This window comes from Nyctibius grandis, chromosome 4, assembly GCF_013368605.1.
Source record: "Nyctibius grandis isolate bNycGra1 chromosome 4, bNycGra1.pri, whole genome shotgun sequence".
In the NCBI taxonomy this organism is placed as follows: Eukaryota; Metazoa; Chordata; class Aves; order Nyctibiiformes; family Nyctibiidae; genus Nyctibius; species Nyctibius grandis.
Genome location: NC_090661.1, coordinates 83,882,301 through 83,902,095, shown reverse-complemented (window position 1 = coordinate 83,902,095; position 19,795 = coordinate 83,882,301). Strand labels below are relative to the sequence as shown.

The 19,795-nt window shown below is 43.7% G+C and overlaps 1 protein-coding gene across 3 annotated transcripts in view; it reads left to right on the top strand.

Annotated features, from left to right (window-relative positions):
* ALOX5 (arachidonate 5-lipoxygenase) overlaps positions 1 to 16,883 on the top strand; it is a 48,850-nt gene extending 31,967 nt beyond the window's left edge. For 2 of the 3 annotated variants that reach the window (XM_068399828.1, XM_068399827.1), the window contains 9 exons: positions 2,349 to 2,521; positions 3,253 to 3,399; positions 3,498 to 3,701; positions 3,932 to 4,018; positions 5,746 to 5,924; positions 8,671 to 8,792; positions 11,072 to 11,172; positions 13,963 to 14,133; positions 15,396 to 16,883. In XM_068399828.1, coding sequence (XP_068255929.1) covers positions 2,349 to 2,521; positions 3,253 to 3,399; positions 3,498 to 3,701; positions 3,932 to 4,018; positions 5,746 to 5,924; positions 8,671 to 8,792; positions 11,072 to 11,172; positions 13,963 to 14,133; positions 15,396 to 15,575 — 1,364 coding nt within the window. In that variant the 3' untranslated portion in view covers positions 15,576 to 16,883. The remainder of the gene's footprint in view (positions 1 to 2,348; positions 2,522 to 3,252; positions 3,400 to 3,497; positions 3,702 to 3,931; positions 4,019 to 5,745; positions 5,925 to 8,670; positions 8,793 to 11,071; positions 11,173 to 13,962; positions 14,134 to 15,395) is intronic. The other variant, XM_068399829.1, reaches the window with a different exon arrangement.
* Positions 16,884 to 19,795: the final 2,912 nt, after the last annotated feature.

Below are 19,795 nucleotides of genomic sequence, written 5' to 3'. Positions count from 1 at the left end.
CATGGGGAGGGTACCATGGCCTCAGTTCTGCTGTCGTAACCTCACCTGTAGCTCCCTTCAGTCAGTTCTCATGGGTCATTTGTGTCAGTGACACGGGGCAGCTCAAATTTTTTTCAGTGGTAAATTGTTCCCAACAGGGATCATTCTGACAGAACTCGTTTCAGGCATGAAAGTGCATGCTGTTAGGCCAGCAGATCTGGGGACGGGTTGCAAAGATCTGGGAGTGACCTGGGAGCTGTAACTTCTTCACCTGGTCCTGATGCAGCCAGGATGGGCCATCAGACCACAACCTGAGGAACCGTGGTTGTTATCGGAAATTAGTGTGAGTTAGGCCTGAAAAGGCTTGTGGCATTTATCCAAAATGTCATCTCTCTTCAAAAATGTGTCAGAATTAGTTGTGCATACTGCATTAAATGTCTTGCTGTTCTTGTGATTTCATACTCACATCTTCTTACTAGAGAACAAAAATCCTTCTCTAAGAGTGTGAGTTTCATTTTTGTATTTGAGGCCATTCAGTTTCTGCAGTATCGTTCATACTGTTAAAAATTCCATTGATGTAGTATTAAGATGTCAAAGACAAAATACTTCTTTTCTTTAACCCTTTTCTATATGGAAATCTTAGCAGTTACGTAAAAGAATTGCAGACAGACATGGATTTTGAAGTTCATGTTGTCCTTTCTGTAAAGCAGAGCTGGGAAGCCTTTGTTTTGTGAGCCAGCACCAACCTTCTACTATCGCTCATGGTTACATTATTTTACTTTATTTTACTGTATTATTGGATATAATAGATACACAGATACTATAAGTTGGTTAGCGTGTGGTTCCTCCAGTGTGTGTGAATGGCCTGTTCAGACTCTGCAAAGGAAACTACTTTTCCCTCCTACTCTGAAGCTTTGCTCCTCTTCAGGCTGCCTAAGGACCAGTTAACAGAAATAAGAGTAATTTCTGCAGTCTTGGGTATGAAATAAAGCACACAAGCTGGCCAGAGCTATTAAAAACTAATTACAGCAATTTGTTATGCTTAATAAGATTGCTTCCTAAAGTACTTTTAACACAGGAATTAGATATAATCTACAATTAATTTCATTGATAACATTTCCATACTCATGAGGAGAGCGCCAATTCTGTGAGTTTTAAACGTTAAACATCAGTCTCAGTTATATTAATGCAACTCTGAATCTGCTTATTTGCAAGCCTTGGCAGAAACAGGGCTAATGGAGAAGGTAGTTCAAGGCATTTCTCAGTCATGCAGTTTCTGTCCAAGATGATGAGTCACTTTTTGCCTGGTGTAGACTTTAGATAGAGCTCCAGACTCATTATGCAATTGACAGAGATGATGTAAATGTCAACTTTAAGTAAACTTTACTTTTTTCCCCACTCTGTTAGAAAGCATTGTGAGTTTTGAGACTTTTTTTTTAAATTATCACTGCCCTGCATTCCTTCAGGCCTACCTTTTTCATCCTTTCACCCTTTGTAGAAAAATAAATTGCTTTCAGAAAAAGTTCTGCCTTGTCTGAAAATAGGCAATAGCGGAAGACTTTACTTGCTTCATTTTTCCCCTGAAGACACCAATGGGATTTTTCACATTAATCATGTTTTTTCTGACTCTGAACTTGTAGGCTGAAGTGGAGACATGGCATTATGAAACAGAACACTGCAATTGTGGAAAACATCCAGTAGTACTACATATGTAATAGTAAAGAGACAGAGTACCCAAAACTAGCATTTTATTAACGAGATATGTTAATCTGGGTTTATATTAGCAGTTGAAAAATAAACAGAGGAAAAAAAAATGTTAAACAAGCAAAACAATGAATGAGCATTTTTACTGAGTTAAAGTCTAAATCCTTCCCCAAGTGTCCCTCACCCAGCTCCAGCTAAGAGAACTGCTCCAGCCACTGCTGTTCTTTTCCTACCCATGTTGCTCTGTATTTCCCTTCTGCCTGTGCCATCTTTTTGGACTCATCCCTCTGTACTGCATATCCCAAGAATTTGAGGAGTGAGATTTAAAGATATTACGGAAGACCTGAGAAGGTGGCCTGCAGATGGAGAGAGTATTTTTCACAGGAGTGGAATATTTTACTCGTCATTGCTTCTGTACCTGGAGAAAATAATTATTATCAATTTAATTCTTCTCAAAGTGAAAAGCCAAGATTACATTGTTCATTTAACTTAAGTGATTTTTCTTAAAATTCGGTGGCAAATTTTGAATGCTTTTCTTGCTACTCTCTTCAGTCAAAGTTGCAGTGCAGTGTAACAAAAGTTGGGGAGGAAGGGAGGAATCCTACAATGCAGTAGGATATTGATGCAATGCAGATATTGATGCTGCAGGCTTGTTTTTCGTTTAGAATACGTGATGCAGCACTGGAAGGAAGATTTTATGTTTGGCTACCAGTTCCTGAATGGATGCAATCCTGTGCTGATCCAGAGGTGCACAGAGATACCCAAGAAGTTGCCTGTGACTATGGATATGGTAGAATGCAGTCTGGAGAGGAACCTGACCCTGGAGGAGGAAGTGAAGGTACGGCTCTGAGTCAGGTTGGACTACATCTGTTCCTTCTTATATCCTCTAACCTCCCAACCCTGTTCTAACTCCCTTCAGCCACATCTCCTCTCTTCAGGCTGTATGGTTGGTCATGGCAAAGCTGGTTGTCTCTGCAGACTGGCAACACTTCTGTTGACTGTTTTCTCCTGCTATCCTGGAGCTGCAGGCCATGCCTTTCTCCAGGTCCAGTTAAAGACATGTCACCAGGAGGTGAAGGGTCCTTTTTCAGTGGTTTCCTCTGAAAGGTTAGGGATTGACTGACTGCCTCAGAGTGGGGAAAGTGCCTCTCCCTTTCCTGGTAGGGTCTTACCCTGTTGTCACCCACAGAATTGAACTAACGTGCTGAAGAAGGGTTGGCAAGGGTGGTGCCTTGCTTTTGTCTGTATGACGAACGTGGGGGTCTCTTTAGCTGGCAGTGTGAAACTTGTTTGCATCTTAGTGTCACTGCATGAATGCCAAATACATAGTCGCTCTTCGCTGAAAGGCTCACTATCAGATTCAGCAGACACAAGTCGGGTAGTTTGTGTAAGGGTGCTTGCTGTCTCAGTGACATCATCCCTGAGCCACCATGAGCAAGGGTGGGCCAGTGGCCACTCAGAACCACAGGGCACAAGACAGCCTCTGGCCAAGATTCCCAGCCTTTGTTCCGAGCCTTGCTGCTTGCACTGCGTTAAAACACATCATGCTTTTTTTTTTTTTTCCTCCAGAAAGGAAACATTTTCATTGTGGACTACGAGCTGCTGGATGGTGTGGATGCCAATAAAACAGATCCATGCACAATACAGTACTTAGCTGCACCCATCGTTCTGCTGTATAAGAATCTGGAGAATAAAATTGTACCCATTGCAATCCAGGTGGGCTTACTGTCAGGGAATTTAAAGGGACACATTGCTTGTTGTCTCATCTTAAACATGAATGACTTGGGGGTTTGTATTCTTTTTATATCTTTCAGCTTGGTCAAAAGCCTGGGCCAGACAATCCCATATTCCTTCCTTCAGATGCAGCATATGACTGGCTGCTAGCTAAAATTTGGGTTCGCTCATCTGATTTCCACATCCATCAGACAGTAACGCATCTCTTACGGACACACTTAGTCTCAGAGGTGTTCAGCATAGCTATGTTCCGGCAGCTGCCTGCTGTACATCCCCTCTTCAAGGTTGGTTCTTGCATGAAGGGATGTCTGTTGGTCAGGGAGGTTATCACATTTGTTTGGCAAACCAAAAGGAAGTCCTGGTGACAGCTCAGCTGAGATAATTTGGCTGGCTGCCCTGCACGGCAACATACAGCTAAGCCACCAGGACTTCCAGGACTTCAAACTTTACACCTGGCTGCTGTTGAATTCAATCAGAGAATTTGCCTTCTTTCATTGTTTGTCCCATTTCACAGCTCTTGGTGCCCCACGTGCGGTTCACAATAGCCATCAATACCAAAGCCCGAGAACAGCTTATCTGTGAATGTGGCCTTTTTGACAAGGTAAGTAATCCCCTTTGCGAATCTTCAGTGTTCTTCATGGTTCCATGTCTGTTTTTATCCTTTAACCACCACATATTGCCTTGTTTATTGACCTTTCTACTAAAGGGCAAACATAACTAATATCACCTGAGAAACTGGCACACAGAACTGATGCCTTGTTGTGCTAAAGATGTTATCTTTTACTTTTAAGTAACCAATTCAGAACTGGCCAATGTCAGTAGTGAGTCTATCTCACTTACTCATAGCTGATGTGGCTTTTCGGTATGAGTGTAGGAGCGCAAGGTAACACAATATGCACATATATCCCTGCACATGTATGCACACAGTTAAGTCCCCAATTTCTTTTAAGTACTCAGTTATTCATCTTGGGGCAGGGTGGATTGCAAAAGGAAATTTGCATCAGAGAAAGTCGTGTAGGTAAGATACATTTCTAAGCCCACAAATAATGGGTGTGGATAACAGCCTGTCTTTTCAAATTGCTATAAACAGCAGATCTGCTAGGATTAAAACTCAGCTTTGTCTGAGTCAGTGAAACATAGCTGTATATCATGGACTGCAGTGCAGCTCTTAGGTCAAATCTGAACATCGAAATCTGAGTGCACTGGTATTTAACATGTTTCCAGCTCTTCCTCCCTTGGCCCCCCCAGAAATGGCATGCTGCATCTAGGAATTGCAACAGGTTGGCATGCAGCATTCTCTGTGACAACACACTAGCAGCAAATGGGAAGTTTGCGAAAGTTTCAGAAGTCCTTCCAAAGAGAGAGCCTGTGTTTCAGGACAACTCTGTCCCCCTTACATCTCTGGCACCAGACTAAAAATAGCTTCCATGCTCCGGAGTTTTTCACCCAAGGAGAAAAGAGAGGTTAAATCCAGGCACCTTCCTTGTCTTCTGTACTCCACTGCTGACTGTGGAGATCTGGCAGGCACTCCTATCCCTTTGAACAAAAGCATAATGTCTGTACCCCATGTATGTGGGATGAGTGTGTGGCTAAGACCTGCCAGCGGGATCCTGGAGTTCCAGAATTTGTCAGTTCCAATGTAGATGAACATCCAGTTGGAGGACAAGCGTAAGCTGACTACTGCTACAACACTAACATCATATGCTAGAAAAGCAACATTTAGGAGCTTTTGTGCAGTGATTATCTACAGAGTTTTGCAGTGCTATTTGTTGTGGACACACTGTGTTTTCCAGATATACTGAAACTCTGGCCAATCCTCATCAGTAGCCACACAGCAGGATTGATCTCCTGACTTAAATGCCGGGGTGGCTAACAGTAGCCTGCATCCCTAAACGCGTTCTCCTAAACTACTCTGTAGCAGCAGTGGATAATTTAGCGAAAGCCCTGTTCTAACACACTCCTTGCTTGCCTTCCTTCACACACACGCCAGTTCTGGAGCATAGGGCTGGCAAAAAGTGCTTTGGGTTCGATACTTTGATGTTGCTCTGCTATATTACTGTGTTCCATTATAAGCAGGTGCTGTATCTACAGAGAAAATGTGGATATTAACAGTGATTTATGGGAGAGGTGTGAAATCTCTGAAGTCAAAATGCACAGTTGCAGCAGACCTCTGCAGTTCAGTACTTGTTTGTGTGGAGATGTCATTTCCTCCTTGAAAAACAGATTCAACAGCATTTTGAATGCCGTCTCCTGCAAATTTGGAAAGCCAGTCTCAGTGCAAAGTGAACATAATCTCCTACTGTTCCTGTCTTGCCATTCTTCCTGCAGGCAAATGCTACAGGTGGAGGAGGACATGTACAAATGGTGCAGAAAGCAATGAAGGATCTGACTTATAGCTCCCTCTGCTTCCCTGAGGAGATCAAAGCTAAAGGGATGGACAGCAAAGAGGATATCCCCTACTACTATTACCGGGATGACGGCATTAAAGTCTGGGAGGCTATAAAGAGGTAAGAGACTGTAGTTCTAGATATGGCTAATAAAGTCACTGTCACAGAGACACGACTTTATTTTCTCTCTGCTCGCTTTGCTTTTCATCATAGCCTTGTGAACAGCACCTGGGCTGTTTAGTCACATGGTGACTTTTCCATCCAGCATAGCTCATCTGAGGAAAAATATATAGTCAAGCACACACCCTTGAAAGACTCTTAATTCCTGTTTTTTTTTCAGCCCTGTTTTCTTGCATTCTGTATTTCAGAGGCCCCTTTATAAGTTATGTACTCTTCTATAGGATTTCACAGAGTTTAGTGACTTGGAATTTAGCCCTGCAAAGGGAATTTAGTTACCTTTTTTTTTTTTTTAGCTATGCACAAACCAAGAGAGAACCTAGCTCTCTGAGCCAGCCACATGAGCTCATCAAGGTTCTTTTGGACTGGAAATGTAAGCTTGGCTTGCATTAGAGTTTTGTTTTGAAACTCAATAAATTAGGAGTTAACTGATTCAAGAAAAACCTTTTTTAAAATGCCTTAAAATTACACGGCCCAAGTTTTGTCAGGAAGGGCAGCAATTCTGAGTCAGGAGAGATACTGCAAGGCTGCTCGACCACACAAACGTGGCCCCTTTTCAGAGATGAAACACTGCCTCAGGATGGAATGATTCTTATGGGTTTTATTCTACAGTGGCATTTCATTTAACAAACAACGTGTTTTTGCATGGCATAAGTTGCTTGATAAATATGCAGCTGTTTCTGGTCACATGGCTTTTGAAAAGCATGTTCATTAAAAATCAGATCTTTTGTGTACACAAAGTAGGGGTTTCATAATGCAAGCGTAATGTTTAAAGTGTTGGGTACATTTTTGTCTCCTGTGCTTTCTCTGTGTTTTGGCAAGGGGTTATCTTGCAATATTTCCTGCAATTGTTAGTGCCCATTTGAGAGAAAAGGAAGTTATAACTTTTCGGTGGTTGTTTTCTTGATTTAGTCCATTTTTTGTCCCTCTTCTCTTTCCTGTGTTTTCTTTGCTGATTGAGATATGCCTTTTCAAGTACCAGATAGTACTTAGTCAACTCAGTTTAGTCTGACTGTGGGTGTTAACCTAGCTGGAGGAAGATGTTACACTGCCTCAAAGTTGGCTGAGAGATTCTTCGTAAGTGAATAATTTGGTTTATAAATGGCGTGGATAGTACCCTTTTGAGTGTGTGATATCCTGACCCATGAACCCATGGTCATGCATGTGTCTAGTCACCATGAATCTCCTACACTTTGCAGGGGTGTCAGTCTCCACTCTTTTGATAAAATAACTTCTATCCCCAGCATTGCTTAACATGTGGCAGATGGCCTAGACTTAAGAAAGCTGATAAGGTTATCCCTACAGAAACAATGAGGCTCACATGGCAAATTTTTTAAACCTCTTCTCTAATACTTAGCTTCCTATTTCTGATCTAACTGCAGATAGATATTCCAACCCAAAGATATTCCAACCCAAAAGGCCTCATCCACACTTCATATACTAATTTATATTTGCATGGAAGGGGGTCTAAAATACTGCCGTTGTGTAAGAGAAGGATTACCTTCTGTATGTATTTGGCACAACTGCCAGGTGATGGAGGCACAGCTCATGCAGGGCAGCTTTATGTCTGCATGTTGCAGGATTTTTCTTTTCCTTTGACTTCCTTTGGAAGCCAAAATTACTTAAACTCTTGCTGTTTATGCACTTGTGTGTCTGCCTCAGTAACAACTCTTGACTTGGTTGGCTAATAGAAACCACATTTACAGACATGTAAAGGTCTCCAAATTGCAATAGATTTATAGCTTATTAGGGGAGAAATCTGTATTGGATAACAGTTCTTAATCCCATCAGTCATCTTCCACAGTCAAATGTTTCACCCTATGGGTTGTTGTCAGAATATTTAGCAAGAGATTATAGGTACCTGCAGAGCTAACAGAATATCTCAGCATAGCTCAGTTAACCAGTCATACAGCATTAAACGCAAATCTTCAGGCAATCAGGCTTACCTGTTTTTTACTGCTTTCTGTAAAAAAACTGTTCCTATTATCTTAGTGTTTCAAGAGCCTTTCTTTCTGAGATGAGTTAGCCTGGGAAGCTTTTATAGAAAGAGGGATTTTGAGAAGAGGAACTGAACAGGGAGGAGATGTCTGCTGTATGCAGTGGGTGTAGGAAAAAGCTCTAGAGCTCGTCTCCCCAAGAGAAGTTTCCTGGGCCACCCCCACTTTGGAGTGTGCCACTTGGGTTTTGTGAAAAGGATGAGCATTAGGAGGGGGTTAACTATTTGAATGGTATTCAGGAGCAGCTTCGGAGTGTCCCACATACAGGAGGTGGTGCCTGTATCACAGTTTGGGAACCCCTGTTCTCAGTGTGAGCGCTTTGTGGATAGGCCAGAGGGAGTCTGTATTAAGTGAAGAAAAGGATGTAGATGTGATGACAGAGGTCTGAGCAGGAGCAAAGCCTCAAATAAGAGAATAAAGCGCACAGGATTGTTCACAGGATGCATTGTGGTCCAACATCTTTTTGTTGGGGGAGGAAGTGATGCTGCAGTCAGATATGAATCAAAGTTGCCTATGTGCATTCCCACTGCTTGTGGGAAGGAGGTAGGGGGGTGTTGAGACCTGCTCTTGATCTTCTCTCTCTCCTTGTGTAGCATCTGCTCCTCTGCAAGGTCAGTAGAAGGTCTTCAGGGAATGGCAGACTTGCTTTCTCCTGTTCATTTTGTCTTGTTCATTTGTTCCTGTGTCTGCAGTTTTGCAGAGGATGTGATTCACATCTATTATGAGAGTGATGAGGTGGTGTGTGAGGATGTGGAGCTCCAGGCCTTCGTCAAAGACATTTACGTCTATGGGATGAGGGGCGTGAAGGCCTCAGGTAAGGTATGATGGCCCAGCCAGGTTTGCAGCTTGTTGACTCCCTGCTGACAGCAATGCTGCATGCACAGCATGCCTTAAGCTGTTGGAGACCCTCTCCCTTCTTGGCCCAAAGATGCTCAGTTTTATGTGTGAGACCCTGGATCAGGCCCTCCCTCCCTCAGGAGACAGCTCCTTCCTTTGCCACAGATTCTCTCCATGAACTTGGGCAACTCGTGTAATTTTCTGTACACTGGGGATCGGTCCTTTGATCTTGTCTGCTCATGCTTTAAGCATCATGGGAGGAGCTGTCTGTATGTGCTTTTGGAACCACCAGGCAGACTGATAGAAATCACAAGGAGCAGCGAGACCCCCTTGAACCCTCTCCTCCAAACCTTGCATCAAATAAGAATAAGTAAGAACTTCTGCAGGAGTATCTTGCTGCGCTTCTCATTTGTTCAGCATGTATGTTGTCATTGAGCTGTTCTGCTCTCTTCAAGAGAAGATACTCATAATTCTTTCCAAGACATATTTTCCTTTGCTCTGTCTCCTCTCACTGCTTCTCATTTCTTGCAAACATTACTTGGCTGTGGGACCTCTCACCCATAACATGGCTCTATTCTCCCCCCTGAGTTAACACTCTCCTGCCTTTGCCTAAACATGTTTTTTTCTTCCACTCACATTTTGTCCAAACAGGTTTTCAGGAATTTATACAGGTGGATGGGGATTCTTCATACTGTCCTGACTGATTTACATCTAGAAACCCCTGTTGTTCAGTGATCCGGGGCAGATGGCTTTGGCATTGCATGCACACATGTTTGTGTGTGAGACCTCCAGGCAAAACTGTGATGTTTCCACTCATTACCAGTATGCACTGGTATATAACAGCCTCCTGGGATCTACCTGCCTGGACAAGCAAAGGATTGGGGGACACCTAGTTGCTATCATTTTTGTTTGTCTAGTTGTCTCTTAGGAAAAGCTTAGAAATGGCCTGCTAGTAGGAACGTCATGCTTGACCTAAGCATCTTGATATAGGACGAGTACTGAGCCTTTCTGGGGGTGGGATGCCACAAGCACCATTGGTGGCAGGACTGCCACTACAGGTGGTAAACCTGCCAGGCCTGCAGCATCCCTGTCTGCACTGCTGCTGCTCTAAGGGCTGGGGCAGAGAGCAGGTGGACTTGGCTGGGACTGTAAAGAATGGAAGGAGGATAAATTGGGAAGGTTGTTGCACCTGAGGCTCCCCCTCCAGTCTCCATTCCTGCCCGGGGAGGGCTGCTCTGACTGGAAGCGTGCCAAGCCCCTTTAAAGATGACCCCAGTGTGCTTAGGATTTCAGGATACAGGAGGGGATGGTGCATCCTCTCCTCTTTGGGCTTGATGGCTGGCCAGAGCTACCATGTGCCTCTTCCCCCTCTCAGGTTTGAGTTCACATCAGCATCAGGTTTGTGGTGGAGATGTGAAGCAGCTGGCATGGGCAGCCTGAGCAGGGGCAGCTCACCCCAGGGTGCTGACAGGTCTCTAGGTATCCTGGGACCTGTGGTGACATTGGGCTGGGATAGGGAGTACAGCACAGACTGTGATGTAGTGGGGATAGGAGAGATACAGGCTTGGGGGTGCTTTGGTAGCAAAATATTTCCCTAGTCCCTGACTGTTCCCTTCTTTCTTTATATAGCTCCATTTAATTATCCCCCTTCAGAGACAGCTTGATGCAACTATTTCTGTTCCTCATTCTGTTGTTTCAGAAGTTCTCATTTCCTCACTTCCCTTTTCAGCAAATAAGCTCTCCCTGCACTCTTTCTCGCAGTGCACTTGATCGTTGAGCCTCGGACCTTTATAAATACAAGCACATGGTCATTTGCCCCTTGGCATGAACCTTCCCTGCTTGCACTGCAGACTGAAGAAAAAGGGAGCATCTGAGACCCCTGCCCTGTGGACTCTCTGGGTTCCTTGCTGCAGGGTAGGTAGGGTGAGAGGACAGGGATACAGTATTTTTTAAAGTTGTAATTATGGTTTGCCTTTCCCTTAAGGAACGCCACATACTTTGCAGACAGTGGTGATGCCTTACAAACCTGTATGAAGTAAGGCAGGATCACTCTGTTTTTACAGCTGGACAGCCAAGATACAGAGAGATTGAGCAGCTCCTATTAGACCACACAGCAAGATTCAGAAAGAGAATGCCCTGCTCTTCAGTGACTGCTGCACGGTCCTCTAACTCATGCCTTTTGAGTAGCTGATTACTAATGGGTAACTGTGTTACTTCATAACTGGGTTACTTAGGCTTTTTGTCTCCCTTGTTTAGGGTTTCCTAAGACGATCAAGACACGAGAGAAGCTAGCAGAATATCTCACGGTGATAATATTCACCACGTCAGCCCAGCATGCAGCTGTGAATTTTGGTCAGGTAGGAATTTCTGGGAAGACTGTTCTTCGTTCTGGGCTGGGAGGTGCATCTACCAGGGCAAGGTCTGAGAAATGTTTTTTAGTAGATGTACAGACATTACATTACTCTTTCTGGTCAAAATAACTTCAGAGCCATCTGCAAATCCCCATGAAGACTCTGGAAACTGAAGTATTTTGGAAGCCGAGAAAGGCATTTTGAGTCCTAAATATGTACCAAAGCTTAAATTTAGAGGTTCTAACTTGTATATTTTAGTTTTAATAATTTTATTATGGGGAACAATTTTTTTAAGCATTTAAATGGGTTGCTAAGACCCCTTTCAGAAATGCTGAAGAGTTCAGGTGCACAGTCTAACTACCATGCTTTCCAAACATCACCTGAACTGCCTGGATATGATATGTGTTGGTAGTCTGTGGCACATTCTGCAATGAAATCTAGTGTAGTGGAAGGTGTCCCTGCCAATGGCAGGGGGGTCGGAACTAGATGATCTTTAAGGTCCCTTCCAACCCAAACCATTCTGTGATTCTATGAAATGCAATGAGTTATGCTTAGTGGCTTTACTTTGCATTTGCTGTGAGTGCATGCACAGGTGACTACCATGGGTTGCTGTTGTAAACTCCGCTAATTTGGCAGTGTGCTTGTGCCAAAGCAGCATACATCCCATTTTCAGATGTGGCTTAGGGAACATGTGCAGTACAGCGCAGTGCTGTGACTGCAGTTCGTGTAGCTACATGTGCCATCTGTCTTTGAGTTGGTGCAGCTGGCTATTTCCACCAGCTCAGTCCCAGCAGTACAGTAATCTAGCTGGTCTAATGGAGCACTTACCAAGAGTCCTGAGTTAACTACTTGAAAGCTGCCTTGCACATCTGAGGATCTCTGCTTCTACTTTCTGCAGCAGCACGGACAAGCCTCTACAAGGTAAAGTCTCACTGAAGTCAGTGGGACAAGAGTCCAGATCTTCAATGATATCTAGATACTCCCACTGACATACGTAGAAATTTGAAGCAATACATCTGTGAGGATCTGTGCTGTGGTCATGTATGGTCAAGTTTTCAAAAACACCAATGTGCTTAATATTCCCAATGCATGGAAAGGGCATTGCTGCTCATTTCTTGAGTTTGCGAGCCAACTGGCAACTTTGAGCTTCCTCTATGATGTTTAATGTGTCACGTACTGATAGCCTGTGTTATCCCTGCCTGGCTTTACTGACGTGTATCTACCATGAAGCTATAGTAACAGCTTGCCTTTCGAATGCTATTTCTTCCAACATTAAGGCATTTTGGAAAGCAGACTTCATAGCCAGAAGCAAATCTCTTTGTCAGTCTGTACTGCACAGAGCTTCTTCACTGACTGGGTGGTCTGTCACTGGAACAGGCTCCCCAGGGAAGTGGTCATGGTGCCAAGCCTGTCATAGTTCAAGGAGCGTCTGGACGATGCTCTTAGTCATATGGTTTAGTTTTAGGTAGTCCTGCAAGGAGCAGGGAGTTGGACTCAATGATCCTCATGGGTCCCTTCCAACTTGAGATATTCTATGATTCTGTGAGCTTTTTTTTGGCACATATTCCAGCTTCAGGCATGGATGATCTCACAGATAAGCAGCGATACCATCTATCCTATGGTGATCATTCTCAGACACATCACACATCTCACATCACTCTCCGTGTTGACCCTTCTGTCCACCCCAGCAGGGCAGAAGCCCTGGAGCAGGTCTAGAGTCAGGTGTTGAGTGAACCCACACTACTCCTGTGCCACATCCATGACCAGGGACCTCTGTGACTATTCACTTCTAACCTGTCGTTACAAGTGGTTGAGACATCTCCTAGCCTTCCTCTCAGGAAATCCTGTGTGTTCAAGTACCACTAAGAAACCATCTCTTAATATTGCCCAGGCTATTAGGGTTTAGCAGAGAGCCTTCAGAGAATGAGAGGGGGAATTTGGTATGCAGAGGATATTCAGCCCATTGGCAAAAGGGTCTTCAGCCATGTGAAAAAATGGCAGAGAGAGAGGGCAGAGGGTAGGAGGAGATGGCTATGCGCTGGAGAGAACAGATGGAGTACAGTGTAAGCATGGCACACAGCTGAAATGGGACTTCCCCTCAGGGAGGGCAGGGGATATGTATGAAGGTAATGAAAAAGTGCTTGGAAAAGAAAGAGTTATGGTAAGTGCAACATCTCAGATGGTGGCAAATCTCGGGGTCATATCTGAAGCAAAATTGAGACATCACCATCCCACAACACTGAAGCAGGCCAGAAGTGATTCTGAGTTCCCAGACTGGCACTCACCATGGCCACATCCACATGCCATTCCATGATGCACCAGCATCCTTTGCCTCTCTTACTGCTCGACCACAGTACTGTGGGCATGTTCTTAGAGCAAATTTTGCAGAAAAGAATCAACTGGAGAAAGGAGATTTTATCAGTTATAAGTTTTTTTTATCGAGGTCATCTCAGATTATCAGAAGAGATCTTTGTTTAATAAAATAGCTAAGTCCTTAGCCTGGCTGGTGAATCTGGGCTGTGTGGCACATGCCTGTGGTTAGCAGAATAACTACTCCCATTTAGACAACCCGACTCTCTCCCTTGTGAGATCCTGAGAAAGACAGCAGGGACTTCCTTGTCTCCTTCAGTCCTTCTCTAGAGCATCTCTCTGTCCTTTAGTTAGTATCTTCTCTTTCTGAGGGGCTCATATTACAGAAGCAAACTCCCTGGTGTCAAGACTCCTGATTTTCTTTGCAGTGTTCCTAAATACCAGCCACTGTAGCTTTTCACTGTACTGTCTTGCTTTGTTGTGCAGTATGACTGGTGTTCCTGGATTCCCAATGCCCCACCAACAATGCGCTGCCCTCCTCCGACAGAAAAGGGGACAGTCACCATTGAGCAAATTGTGGAGAGTCTGCCAGACAGGGGACGTTCTTGTTGGCATCTTGGAGCTGTCTGGGCCTTGAGCCAATTCCAGGACAATGAAGTAAGTCAACGTCCCTTCTCTAGGTGGTGAAGATGTACGTGAGACCACAAGGGCCGTGGCAAGTCCACACGGACTCACTAGATTGTAGTGCTGGTCTGTGCTTGACTTGACCATGTTTGCCTTTCTGTGGAGATGTATCGGTGGTGTGGTTTTGCCCTTGTTCTGCCAGATGCAAACCAGCTCTGAGCAGGAAGTCGTATTTTTACTCTGAGGCTGTGTTTCAGCCAAAATGAAAGTTTCTAAGCTCAAGCATGGTACTGCCAAGTAAGGATGCTGGTGTGGGAGGAAGAGGGCTGAAGAGGCACAAGGGTTTTCTCCACTCTGTGCCACAGAAGTGCTGGTGGAGAAGCTACACCACTGCTGTGTCCCCATGTCCTGTTCCTTTGGAAAAATCTACCCCAGTGCCATGTGCACTACAGTTGTGACTTGTGCCTGGCTAATGTGGAGTGCAAACAAAACAAGCCTGTGGGAGGCCTTGCAGGCGTGGTCTATAGCCATTTCCCTCATGTAAAATGGGGTTGTAGGTATTTGGTTGTCTCACTCAAGGGCTGTGTCTGGAGGATGTGTTTTGAAATCCTTAAATGGAAGATGGTGGGCAGAGGGTACTTCAAATGAAGTTTCTCTTTAAGAAGAAAGCAGATTTCAGGTGAGAAGCTAGTAGTATGCGTAGTCTCATGGGAAATAGTTACCTAAAGCAGGTAATATGCCAGTATGCATATTGGCAATGCAGTATACAGTGCACCCTTAGAGTCCAAACTGACTAAAGCAACTGTCACGTTGAACTTTGAAGGACAGTTTTAAGTCAACAGAAACTTCCACTGTCACTGAAAGAAGCAGTCATCTTCCTTTTTCATCCCTGGCTGTTCATTTGATTCCCATGCTGTACTTTTCTGTAGCAGCACAAATGTTTGAGCGGCTGCACAGAGATCTGGCTTGGGAAACTGATCTGGCTGACCACTGCCCTGAAAAAAGTGCTTATTTTTCAGTGGATCAGCTCCCTGCAGGTGGAGGTGGTGCCACATAGACACCTGAACCAACTGTACAGAAAGATGCAGGGATGCAAAGAAGCAGCCAGTGATGGAGGGAGGATGGGACAGCATCTTTCGTTGGCAGTGCCAGCTTAGGCTAGCTTAAATATTGGTTGTACTATTTTAAAAGTAGCATTTGTGGAGCTCTGGGTGTTGTTCTGCTGGATGACATAACACTGAGACAGAAGAGCCTTTGCTTTCTCAAACCATGATTTCTTGGTGTTTTTCAATTAGCTGTTTTTGGGCATGTACCCAGATGAACACTTTGTGGAGAAGCCAGTGAAAGAGGCTATGGCAAAATTCCGCAAGAATCTGGATGAGATCGTCAACACCATCACCGAGCGCAACAAGAACAAAAAGCTTCCTTACTACTACCTTTCCCCAGATCGCATTCCCAACAGTGTTGCTGTTTGAGCAGATACCCAGCAGAGTTTGGGGGCATGTAAAGCTGGTGATGCTTTCCTGTTACATATGCTTCTTTTCAATGAACTTTCAGAAATTGAGAAAATAAGAAACCTACCGTCTCCATCAGAGCTGACCTGTCAATTTGGACTTTCAAAACAAGTTTGATTATGACTGATCTTGTAGACAAAGTGTAGCTGGCAACCCTCTAGGTCAAATTTGTTACAAGTTTATTTTTCCAAGATTTTTTAATTAATTGTAGAATCAGTATCCATGTTTCTGTTAGCTTTCCCTCTTCTGGTCAAAACAATATAATAATAGATTTGCTCATCATATTCAGTGAAAATAGTATCAAGAGCAATATGCAGTACTAGGTTAACAGTTGAACTTGATGGTCTTAAAGGTCCTTTCCAACCAAAATGATTCTACGATTCTAAGTCACATTTTTTAAATCCTTCCTATTTTCAATAAGTGACACTGTTGACATATAAAAATATAGTCTTTAAAGTTTATGCATTGTTTCAAATCTGGTTAAAACAGATGTTAAATGTTTCACCACAACTATGAATGTCCTAATCAGGATGAAGGTAGAAGCAGGACACTTTCTTAACATAGCTGTAGCCTGTGGACCTGAGATACATGTAGGGTTTTTTATCACTTTCTTATTGAGTTCATATGAAATGAGATAGCCTGATTCATAGGAGATGAAAATTTGGTACCTACACAAACCTAGATGTTTGCTACATAAAACTAGCAATGTTTGTTTTAGCCTCTGCCAGCAGAGTTTCATGTCATTGATACATACGGACAAATGTTTTGCTTAGCACAACGGCAACATGTACAGACCTTACAGTGCTTATGCTCGATTTCTGTTTCATTGTTGGAGCTGCTGGGTTTTGTGGATAGTTTCTTCTGTTTTGTGGGGTATGAAGAGGCTACTTTGTATAATGATAAAAATTGCCGAGAAGGGTTAATTGACAGCTTCTAAGGGGAATCTTTAGATTTGGCCAATTAAGCATAATTGGCATGTTCCACCTTAGAAATAACTGGGTTTTGTCTGTTTTGTTTAGGGGTGGTTAGGTTCAAGTTCTTGGGCTTCAGTTAAAGCTGAGAGAGTCACTGAGGTGATGAGGTGAGTCACTGATGATGAGCAAAAATGTGGTTTGGGAGATTTAAGAGTCATAGTTTTGTTAATAACAATTTTAGTTTATTTTTCCCAGAATTTGTTCCTTGTACTAGCTTTGTCAGCCTGCAGTGTGTTTTCTCAGTAGATAAGAAAGCTTCTTGTGCTAATAAAACAAAACTGAACAAGAACATCTAGCTTTTATTTCTTAACTCAATATCTAATGCTGTGTGTATTGAAAACCTTGAAAGAATAAGCCCAATGTGCTGCCTAGAGAAACAAAGCACCTGCACTTTGAGAAATATAGTTATTTCTGTCATTCATGTGTGATTTGGAAAAGGGTGCTACTTAAATATACATCCTTTCTATTTCATATGAAACACAGGCATAGAAACACAAGTGATTTTAGACCCTTTGCAGTAGACTGATTCCCTTTTTCTGCCCCCAGCTAAAGACTTTCAGCAAAAATGTGGAAGGTAAGACCACTTTCTGTTACTGAGGAAGTAAATTTAAGACTTGTGCATCTTCCTTTTTCTGCAACCCATGAGAAATGATGACTGTAGGAGCCTAAGCATGCGATTGTGTAGCAACACTGGAATAGGACCAGGGCATTGGAGACCATAACATGTAAGCCACACCAAAAAAAAAAAACCAACAAAAAAACAACCCAAAAAAACAAACCCACAGTGTAACTTACATGCAAAAGGCAAAAAATGCAACAAGAGGCTGATGGCTGTTCTTTTGCATCTGTTCCCTCTGCTCTAGCCTATGGACCTGGGATACAAGTAGGATTGATGGGAGGTTTGGGGAATTGACTGTGCAGCTTTGAAAGCTGATATTAACAGTCTGATTCAACTGCAGAAGAGGTTGTGGAAACAGGTAAGAAGGTTAAGTTAACACTGGCACCAGAAAGGAAGCAAATACATGCAAGTTCTAAAGTGCTTACTCTTCTGGGGGGTGTGGGTACACATGTTCCTGTCCCACTCCCTGCTCCTTTTGCAACCCGGCAGTGTCCACCAGAAAGTCACCTTCCTGTGCATGGGCCATGGGTTCCTCCCCTAAATCTTTAGCCATGACTTGCACAGAGGTATCCCCTAAGTCATGGTACTAAGGTACAGTGTCCACTCACAGGATCACTCCTATGTGGAAATGAAAGGATCAGCTCTCTCTGAAGCAGGTCATGCACTTAGCTTTGTGATAGATGTTACTGTTCAATGTGCATCATCCCACGTCTAATGGGATTTGACAGCCAATGGCATGTGTCTTGGCTAGATGGCTGTTGCTGCTGGCCAGTCTAAGGGAATTTAGCCTGTCTCTTGCAGCTTGAGCTTCCTTGCTATCTTTTCCAGTTGCAGTGATTCTCAATCGGCTGGAAAACTGAACTGGGAGATTCAGAATGTCCTGGCAGTAATTCAGGAGGTTCTGGCATCGCAGCCCTTCCTCTTGGCATTTGGTCACAGGAGAGGACACTCCAGCTGTAAAACCCCGTTAGTGCTAGTGAGAAAAGAACTGGGAAGGGTTGTCTTAAAGGACTGTCACAAATAGAGGAGACACCCTAATGTTTTCTCCCCAAGCAGATTCAAAAAAATCTCTCCTTAAAGAGAAAAGGAGGCCTTGAGAGGGAGAGAGACCATCAACGAGGGGACAGGGCAGGCATTTCCCTGCTGAAGTCTCTCTTTGGGTTCATCGGAGATAGTGAGGATTTAGCCCTCTGCAGCCAGCCCAGCTCTCATCACCGACCTCCTGTACTTCCCTCTTTTTGCAGGGTGAGTTTACTGCTGTAAACTCTAGTTGGGACATTGCCTTCCCCAACCCTCAAACATCCCTTGCAATAATATCATGATTCTAACTGCCCCTGGAAGCAAAGTGCAGATACTTCATAGTCATCCCACAAGACGTAAACTATCCATTTTTTGGCAGTCAATCCCCATTTTGCAGGTGGGGAAATGGAATAAGGGCAATGAAATCCAGCAGATCAGCTCTGATTTGAGGTGCCTCCTTTGTAGAAAGATCATGAGAAAGCTGTTTGCCTGCAGCATGCTAATTTTAGCCTTCTAGAGAGCAGACAACATGTTCAGGCTTGGCCACTCAGAATTATTTGCTCTGTTGCATGTAGGGCAGAACATGGAATAGACCTCAGAAGACCTGTCTCTAACTAGCAAGTTTTAATCAGCAACTTGCCTTTCCTGCCACAGTGGTAGCTACGTGGTATCTAGGAAGTAATTGCACACACTGAGGTAGGAGCACAAAGTGCTTAGTTTGCTTTACTTGTGATATAAACAGGAATAAATATTGCACAATCGGACATGGCTGGTAAGTTTAGAGGTTAACTGAGTCATGAGTTTTTATGTCCAGAAGATGTGGCTATGATTGCTTAGAGTGATCTCAACATAACACAGATCTTTGGATTTCCCTGAAGCATTTCCCTCTTCAAGTTCAATACAGGGGTTCTTGATGTAGGAAACTATCTTCTGTGAAAAGATCCACTCATGATTTACTGAAATACACGGTTCACCCTGGTGCTTGAGTCACTTGTCTCACTGGTGAATCCCTCTTGCTGTTAAAGATACATGCTATGTTTCTAGTTCTGCGCGCATTCAGTTTTTGCTTCTTGCAACAGACAGCTTCTTGCAGTAGCTTTGTGTGACTGAAGATCCTTCTCTGACCAGTTGTATACTACATCCTTCCCCTTTCTTTTGGTAAACTGGATTGATTTCCTGGAGCCTTTTGCTGTAGGACTTTCTTTAAACCTCTTATCCATTACCACTGCATCTTTATTAACACTGCGTGGACAGCATGTGGGCACTTGACAAAGACTGTGATTCAATGACTACTACAGTCATTATTTCATAGGCTGCATTTTCCCCTCCCTGCAACTACATGTCTGCTGTTTGTCACTAGATTTAGGTGTCCGACATGTAAAATCAGAACAACAGGTTGTTTGCTTGCAACCAGCAGCTCAAGAGATGCAGACTGGATCCAGCCTTAGTAGTTCCAGTTACTGGTGTGTCTCTGTGGTTTATTGGCAGCCTCTTCATTGCACCAGCATTGACATTCAAATTCAGCTGCTGTTGCCTCCCCAAGTTTGTGATCTCTGCTAAACGGACAG